This window comes from Limanda limanda, chromosome 11 (genome assembly GCF_963576545.1).
Source record: "Limanda limanda chromosome 11, fLimLim1.1, whole genome shotgun sequence".
Classification (NCBI taxonomy): Eukaryota; Metazoa; Chordata; class Actinopteri; order Pleuronectiformes; family Pleuronectidae; genus Limanda; species Limanda limanda.
This window is the reverse complement of record NC_083646.1, coordinates 28134432-28144183: the sequence shown is the minus strand read 5'-3', so window position 1 is coordinate 28144183 and position 9752 is coordinate 28134432. Positions and strand designations below refer to the sequence as shown.

Here is a 9752-nt window from a genome sequence, read left to right as displayed (position 1 = left end):
ATCTACCAGAATACTGCTTATTTAAATTAGTTCACTGTTTATCTGACTATTACAACATACAGAAACTGAATGGATCTTACAGGCTTAAGGAAGACTACTGTGAATAATATTGCAGAAGAATGTTGGTGAGAAAAATGTCGTGGTTTTCATACATTTGCATCTCTACTTGTTGGAATGCAACACCATAGCACAATGTCATAATTGTAATAAAACAATTATTGCATCATGAAAATCTAAATTTCCTCACATTAATTACATTATTTGCAATCCCTTGTCAGCCATTAGCCTCTTTAAGACTGGTGCAGGAACAGGAAGCTTAACTCCAACTTCCAGAGGCTCTCGTGTGCGGTTGCTCCGGTAACGTTTGACGTCACCACTAACCCCTCCCCTCGGGCCTTGCCTTGGCCTGGAGTGGTTGGAGGGAGACCCCGTGGACCACACTGAACACTCACACGCAGACTTACGGAGAGAATCAGCTGTTGCTGGCTACGCCGACATCACTGCTATCTGCTAGCACACCGGTATGGGCTTTGAAATGATTTATTGTGTTTGTATTAGTTATTGAAAGACCTTCTAACAAATATAGCATTATTGGATGTGCCTTTGCCCCGACTAGCTGCGACAGATATCAGCTCAATAGACTGGCTAGCTTTGCTATAGTTTGGGATATGTCTAATGGCTGGATTCGAACGGACAACTTTGGCTAAATGTGTGTTATTTTGCGGCTAACGATAAAAGTTAATCGGGTTTAGCGTCTCTAATATTACAAATTCGAAGACGGTATTGGTTGTATTTGCTAATGTTATGTGCCTATCAGTCTATTATAAAAGATATAGAAAGACGAGCTACACTGCTACCTAACGGGCTAAGTTGCAACCCTTTAATGGATTTTGTGTCTCGCTACCAAACCAAGGTAACACTCTTTGGTTTAGAGAAACAATAATTGGTGACTCATTTTGGAATCTAACGTTGAACTCATTTACAAAAGATTTTTGGCTAGGAATGCTTACGTTTCAGGAAATAGTCAACGCCATATTTGAATGTGGTCACGAGGGCCTATGGGAAAGCAGTTTAGGTTGTTTTTAATGTACTCTATGGTACTCCTCGTTACAACCAAGTTTGTTTAAGTAATGGGGCTTTCTGGATATATGTTAGTAAGGCATAGTGCTAATAGTCACAGCAGGCTAAGTCTGAAGGCTCATAAATTCCTCACTTCCCTGTTGGGCGAGTCGCAGGTAGAGGGTTGGGTGTGGTGTGTGCGTTGGCGAGAGAAAGGGGACGTTTGCCCTGGAGAAAATGTCATTTTCTATTGTACTTTGGCTGTAGCTTGCATTCTTTTTTTCGTGTGGAATCCAAATACATGAATACTTATTAATTCTTTTGCTGCACAAGTTATTTACTGATGGAAATATAACCGTGAGTCTTATTCAATCATGTTCACGTGTCACGTTTTCGAACATGTTACATCTTTTATTGATTGACCAAATCCCTTTGACTTATAATTATCATCAGAAAGCTAATTGTAAAGCAGTATGAGTCTTAATGTTTGAGTGGTCATAGCAATGCTGCATTATAAATGGAATACCTTATACACTCAAAGCATTTGTCTTTAGGGTTACTATTCAACAGAACTTCTTAACTGCAATGTATTTTAACATAAGTCCTTATGTGTGAAAGCCATAGATGTACCTTAAGCAGTTACTGAATCATCCCATATTTGATCAGTGCAAACAGCAAATCCTCTGGTATTTGTCAGGTTGTCACTAGTTAATTTCCTGGCTCTTTTTCCCGTTTTGGTTGCCCAACTTGTGAGAGGTTTGTAACTATGTTAGAATTGGCTTTCTTTCCCTTATCTCAGGACAGATCTTGAACATGTCAAACTGCATGCTCTCTGGAATGGAAACTTATTAGATTCATTTTGTTGAAGCCTGTTGGCTATTTTGGATAGGTCATGAGGATGTAGTTCATGGTGTAGGGATGAGCATTGTATCCACTGGTACATTACTTCTCCTCTTACAACCCTGTGGCACTCAACATTGCTTAGGAACTCACTGGGCTAATACTGAACCACAGTAGGGTTAAATAGCACAGCCAGAGCACATTTTCTCCAATTCCTATGCTTATAGGTCTTAGAGACATGATTTAATTTGAATACAACTGTATGTTTACCTACTACACCCTCTACTTTTAAAATAAAAAAAACATTTTATAGTTTGAATATAGTGCAGTGTTGCTTTTGTGCTAACTTGCTATGTTCTTACCCATATCCTTGAACTGCCTTGGTATGCATCACATTTCCTTGTACAAGTACTTCCTGGAGAGGGCAGCAAGCCACTTAGACAGTAGTTACGTCATGTGCTATAGCTTTTGTTCTTTGGATTAAGTATAAGCATTCATTGATATTCACACCAGAGTCAGCACAGACCTTTTTCTCTGTCAGTTTATATGTATATGTGTTCAGGTTGTCTGTCCATGATATTCTTATGAACAGAATATCTCAAGAGCTTCAAATTTGGCACAAGTAGTCACTAATACTCACAGATTAAAGCTATAGTTAGGGTTACAATTCATTCATTATCTTCTAGGGCTGCACAGTATGGATTTTTCAGGCCTATACCCAATAATTACATGTTTCACATGACCTTTACAATAATAATTTCACGTTTCTTAAAGAAGTTCATAGCCTGTAGTTTATGCGCACCTGAGGGTAAAAATGCAAAATATAGTAAACAAATTTGGATGAATTATTTTAATTGTTAACACAATAAAAACGGTTCTGACTCAGATTGGAGTGTTCGTTTAGTATTTTGGCGAAGTACATCGGAAAACCTCAAACAACTTTAGGTGGAGGCTGGAAATTTCTCCTTCGAAATAATTAAAATTAAATATTTTTACCGCAAAATAATGTGCATTCAAAAATAAAGGCTTTTATAGAACTGAAAGCTTCTTAAAAACGCATCACTGACAGGCACGGATGTATGACATCATGTCATGTTTATCAGACTTTTATTTATTTATGATAGTGCCACACACACTGACTCCGCTGCTCACTTTCTCCCTCTCATCTGACATCTCTTACTCGCTACAGTTTTAATATTGATTTGTTTAAAATGATGCCACAATATCACACTGATCAGCACATAGTGATCAATAATTTTCTTGATTACATCTTTCTTCAGCGCCCCGTTTGGCCTGATAATCACAGAGAGGAGTGGTAAATCACTGACAGAGCTGCTAAAAACTGTCAAACATACCTTTCGTAGTTCAAACGTATGAAAAGTCCCATAATGACCTTTCAGCGGACTTAGTGGAGCTGTGCATGGCTGTATACTTAAGCACTCTTTTATATAACGCTGATCATCGCAATATTCCACAATGCTATCGCATGTTTTTCCAATATCATGCAGCCCTACTTAAAATGTTGTAAAACAGCAGGGAACAAACATAAAATGCCTTAATGTTTTTAGCCTAAATGTCCACTCTTATCCTCCTACGGAGGTGCTTAACATTCGCATGCACACACCACACACAAGCTCTCGACCGAGACTGTGCGCGGTGTGCGCTGTAGCATCGCCAGTCCCAGTAGCATGGCTGCATAGCTCTAGTTAGTGCTTTCGTATCGCTGATTTCGTCACGTATCCCTTGGACAAGACCATAGAGACGTAAGCTTGGGCGGCAAATGTGAAAACGGCTCCAGGCAGGAGGAACACAGCGCACATTTAGGCTTAAAACATTTATGTAGACTGAAACTGCACTGGTTGGCAGAAGCATTTAACCACAGAACAGAGTAATTCCTTTTTTCTTTTCTTTTTCTTTTTACTTGACTTTGCTTTACACATTTATTTTGGGTATTCATTTAAATCAGTCAAAAATAAAAATTACCCCCTTGCTTCTCACTAATATGAAATCTGTGAATCTTTCCCCCTTTTTTTTTTCTTTCTTCCAGGGAGCAGTCATGACCTGTCTTGCAACGAAGGCCAAGCTGGCCGAGCAGGCTGAGCGATATGATGATATGGCTGCTATAATGAAGAAGGTTGCAGTGGAAAGTCAAGAAGAGCTGAGTGATGATGCCCGTAATCTGCTGTCAGTGGCCTACAAGAATGTGGTGGGTGCCCGACGCTCCTCGTGGCGTGTGGTGTCCAGCATCGAGGATAAAAACCCAGAAAACGAAAGGCTGGCGCTCATTGTTGAAGGGTACAAGAAAAAGATTGAGTGCGAGCTGAAAGAAATCTGCGAGGACGTGTTGGTGAGAATGCTTACATTTGATTACTTGCTTACATTTGAATACTGGCTCTATCTGCTAAGAGTAATTTTTAGCACAAAAAAGTTTTGGTGTCATTTACACCATGTTTTTGGCCTATGCCTCCAGCGGCGTAGAGGTGAGTAGATAATGATTGAATTATCATTTTTGGTGAACTATTCCTTTAAGTGAACTGACACTTATCTCTTATATCCATCTTGAGTGATCTGATCACAAATGATCAGCTTTATATGCACCTAATGTGACCTCAACGCGTCATGAGGTTCAATCTCTTAAACCACATTCAGAGAACTGGAATGCAATTAGCCATATTGTTTTTTGTGTGTTTTTAGAATTTTTTTTTTTTTTTTAACATGAGGACAGTTGTGCTTTTTCTTTTATAACAGTCTGTTTTGTTTGTTTTGTGCCACAGAATCTCTTGGACAATCATCTCATTAAAAATGCCTCAAAACCACAAAGCAAGGTCTTTTATCTGAAAATGAAAGGAGATTACTACCGTTACTTGGCTGAGGTGGCTACAAAAGAAGAGAGGGATGGTAAGCTCCAAGTATTTTTTTATACCATCTGTGTGTGGGCTTCTATGGGGTTATTTAATCTTAAAATCATTGTAAATGTGTTGTCCCTCCACACTCACGCTGACCTGCGCTCACTTTACAACTTAGTACTGAAGTTTATTTTGTGTTTGTGTGATTAGCTCCAGAGTCAATTGGGCACACATTTAGACACATTAAAAAAAGACCAACATTTTATATGTACTAGGGGTGGGAATTGGCAATAATGTGACTATTCGATAGTATTGCGATATTTGGGCCACGATTCAATATTGTTGCGATTCTTAACATATTGCGATACAGCAAGTACTGCGATTCGATTCTGCGATTCATGTCCCCCATATTATTCAAAGGCATTACAAAAAATGAGGAAAATAAGACTGCTCAACTCACATTTAATTCTGTGAACAACATTGTCTTCTACACATTAACTGAAGTGCAAAAACTAAGAAAGAGTAGTGCAAAAACTTTGTCCTTGATTATTAAGGACACTACGGATGGGAATCTGCATGGACCTCATGATACGATTCTATCACGATACTTGGTTGGCGATACGATATGTTTCTTTTGTTTTTAAATACTGGACCATGGGAAAAAGTTGAATCATACCTTCAAATACAACACAGTCAAATTCACTTGGCGCTTTACAAGTTTTATTTCAAATATTAACATTAACTTCATGACTGCCGGGCAGCAAATAGAGAAAATAAATAAAAATGTGCCCTATTTTTGTAAAGCCCCTGTCAACTGCACACAAACTGACAGATTAAGAAATGTATGCCACTTAGGCTACTTTTAAGCAATAAATAAAAGGTAAATTAAATTGAATGAATTACTTAAAATGTAAACTTTGAAAAAATAGGCTATGCTTCATTGTTGTTTGCATGTAGGCTATGCAAAGCTAGTGCTTGGGTATGTTTAGATTGTTCTGCAAAAACAAGAGCTGGTCAACATCAATAACCCCCGTATAAAACCAATAAATATATTTGTAAAAATATATAAATATATTTTTTAAATCGATTTGGGAGGCAGCTTGGCGATTTAAATCGTCATTCACAAGAATCGTGATTCGTAACTTAATCAATTTTTTCATGCTACACACAACTAGAGATGACCACAGCCAGGATATCAGTGTTAAAGTGATTCATGAACAGACACAATTCATGAAAACCTAAATACATATGATCGCTAGGTTGTGTGTGAAGAGTGAAAAAGACAAAATTTAAAAGTTCTTAGGCCAAGGTTAGGGTTAACCTACTACAGATTAACTTAAGAGGTCAGGACCAAAAAGCTGTGTAAACAGTTCTATTCAGCAGTTACTCCATTAGGGGCCATCAAAGAAATGAACTCCACATAAACCCCCATTAAACTACAAATGATTGAATACTCAAAATATGAGATAGTGAGCTGGTGGGATAGGATTTTCAGAACCCAGAGTAGAATTCAGTTCAAGTATACAGCACCACGAAGTATAGTCTCCAATATTACCATTGAGTATAACTAACAACCCTCTGAAAATGTTTTATTAAAACTGAACACAGCCTTCATGAAGAGTTTATTATTTTACCTATTTCTGATTGCATTGGTTTGAGCTGGGTGTACATCATTAAACATAAATGAATGGTATAGTTCAATGAAAAAATAATATTTGAGTTCACAAAACACTTCTGGAGTCTCAGCGATAAACTGTGTAGCAGCCGAATCCGATACAATTGAATGGTGAGTCCTTCAGACGTATTGATCAACAGAAAAAACATAACATGCCTCCATACTGATTGTGTGGTGTTATCCAAGTGTCCGCAAGCCCAGATCTTCATACCTGACTCAAAACGAGGTAATTTAAGCCTAAATGTCCACTGGAAGTGTCTTAACTAGCAGATGTAGTGTGTCTGAGGTTCCGTGAATGCACCTTGAAGGACGATATCATTTAGGCTTAAAACTCAGTGTAAATATCCTTGTTTCTCGTCTACCCCAAAATTGTTTTGTGGATTCAAACACTTCACCCATCCCTCAATTGTCAGAGTGGTAGTAGATGAGTGAACTTTAATTTTTCAGTGAACTATACCTCCGTATCAGACTTTTCTATCCTTGGTCTCTTTTTATAAACTATAGCATTTAACAAGTCCATTTGTTATGTTTAGAGTCCAAAGTACTCATATTCTTTGTTTCCCTACAGAAATCATTACAAACTCAAAGGAGGCCTACGAGAAGGCCTTTGAAATCAGCAAAACCGAAATAAAGCCCACCCACCCAATCCGCCTTGGTCTTGCGCTCAATTTCTCTGTTTTCTACTACGAAATCATGCAGTCACCTCAAGATGCCTGCCGTCTGGCCAAACAAGTGAGTTCATGAAACCACTTAACTTTCTTTTCTTTTGGGAGTATTTTAAATGCTAACATTTTTGATATCTTGCATTGATTTTGTGAACACCAACCTGAGATGCATACACATTAAACTGCTCCATAACCGCACAGCTTGTTCTAGTCCAGTGGTCACCAACCTTGTCTAGCCCAAGATCGCTATTTAATTCCAAACGTAAGCCGAGATCTACCACCCTGATATCTTCCAAAAACCCCACTTCGGTCTTATTTATTATTCTTTGCCATTTCTGTTAAAGACTGAATGTACAAGCATAAGTATACACATATAAAAGTAGTTGTGCAACTTTATTCAATGCACAATATCAATTTCTACAGCATCTGTTCGATGCATAATATTCACATTAATATCAATTTATATTTGCAGTCTCTGTTCAATGCACAATATTTAGCTTCAGTTCAACAATATGTTCTACAGAGGAGCTGCTACTGCAGGATAATGTCTTTACGTAGGCTTTGGCTTGAATATGGACATAAGCATGACGTTTCCTTGTATAAAATAAGTCCTGTGTACTCAAATAAATACCGGTACTATACAGTATGAAGCCATGCATCTTGGTCAACAGAGACGCAGGAGTGCTTTTATTTTGGAACGCGTACAGAAAGTGTTGCAACGAATTGTATGTGAAGTATATTCAACAGATAAAAATTACAACTCAGGTGAAAGATGATTTTCTCTGTTTATTCTGCTGTGAACTACAATGTTTATCTGTATGTCACAAATGTATTTCCAACACTTCCCGAACCCGTTTCAAAGTAAAAGCACTACAGTGTTTCACTTTCTGAATTCATTAATTTCTTTTAACAGGGCTTTGATTGTTATCGACAGACCGGAAGATGCCGTCTTTATATCGTAGAGTCCTGACATTTAATTTAGTAAATAATCAGACTTGCAATGAAATGTATGGAAAGGCAGTAGATAAACCTGCAGTTCAGCCGACAGTAGCGGACACACAGCGCTTGTGAACAACTGACACATCTGATCTGCGCAGCAACCGCAGCCAGTGAGTCGATAGACGGGTTGGCAACCACTGTTCTAGGCCATCTGTTTCCGGCTAACCTTACAAATTTGTTTGAATTCCTGTAGGCTTTTGATGATGCTATTGCAGAGCTTGATACACTGAGTGAAGATTCGTACAAAGACAGTACGCTTATCATGCAGTTATTGAGAGACAACTTGACAGTAAGTTTAATTTCAACTACAACCATATTTTCATTGTTAGTCTAGTTTTAAAATTTCAATTGAAGTTTAATTTTCTACTTGTAACGACCACCCAAAGAGCGTAACACTGAGCCACATTCATCCATTCATCATTTTTAAATGAAATTTCTCTCATTCTCCTTTTTGTTCTTCTGTATTTCCTTAGCTGTGGAACTCGGATGCAGATGATCAAGAAGAAACCAAAAATTGAGCCAGATGGGGGCATAGGCGACCCCCGTCTGCCTACTATCATCCTGGCTCATCTGTATCATGATCCGCAACACTGAGACCACCTCACTATCATTGTCCAACTCTTTCCATCTTTTTTCTGTTTAGGAGTCTCAACACATCTCTCATCTGTTTACGATTTCCTTTTTTGTAGTAACTGTGCGAAAAGGGGACTGGGAATAAGGGTATAGTGTAATTTGTTTGGTGGGTGTGTCCACGTCAGGGGCTCAAATGTATGGGTTGATTGCCTGTCTGCTGACCCTTGTGTGTGTTAACAATATAGCTATTGTATTATTGAGGTGGTGGGGGAGTAGGTAAGTTTTCAACTCATAAAAGACGCAGGTGAAGTTTTAGAGTCAAAAAGGTTATATTGTATGTATTCATAATAATGGTATTTTTTTGGCGACCTTGTGGGTTCACAAAATCACATGTTGACTTGCCACATCTGAGCAGACGCCGTCACTTAATGTGTAATTTGTAAGATAAATGACGAGTAAAGGGCAGTGAAGAAAATGATGGGGATTGGTAGAAAGAAGGCAGAGATTTATTGGAACACAGGTTACATTCCTTTTACTTTCAGTTGCTTAACTTTATACTCTTTATTATTTTGTTCTGTTTTTGGGTGAACTGCTTTTGTATTTCTGTTTTCACTTTTGAGGTATAGAAAATGTTGAACTAAAGAGCACACAAGCTTGTTGCTGTTTTGTATAATATGGCAGTAAGAAAATCCCACATGTTTATCTTGTTTCTGCCTTTTCAAGTTTTTCTTTCAGTACTTGCCTAAACTGCATGTTGATACGTAGTTTCTGGAGATGCATAAAGGGTTTCTGTCTTTGGGATTACCATAGAGAACTTTTATTGGGAGAAATGTGTAAGTTCATGTAAATGAAATAAACAAACAAAATTCTGTTGATTTGTCTGTTTTGATACATTTTGGTTGCTCTAAGTGGATAGATTTTTGATTGTATCATTTATATGATCCAAAATCTATATTTTGCATAAATGAATTGCAAACTTTTGTGGAGTGATTATTAAAGTCAAAACGTGCTGTTGGCCTGTTGAACAGGCTATCTTGAGTCAGCCTTTAGGGAGTCTTTTCAAATTTTGAACAGTTGTCTTTTGGACTCAAAGAT

At 37.9% G+C, this 9752-nt stretch overlaps 1 protein-coding gene across 1 annotated transcript; it reads left to right on the top strand.

Moving 5' to 3' along the window:
• Positions 1–400: 400 nt before the first annotated feature.
• Positions 401–9528, top strand: LOC133013599 (14-3-3 protein zeta-like). Its single transcript, XM_061080588.1, has 6 exons — positions 401–521; positions 3947–4246; positions 4674–4797; positions 6989–7152; positions 8278–8373; positions 8558–9528. Exons 2-6 carry the CDS (start codon positions 3956–3958, stop codon positions 8600–8602), a joined length of 720 nt encoding a protein of 239 aa, XP_060936571.1. The 5' UTR covers positions 401–521; positions 3947–3955; the 3' UTR covers positions 8603–9528.
• The last annotated feature ends 224 nt before the right edge of the window (positions 9529–9752 follow it).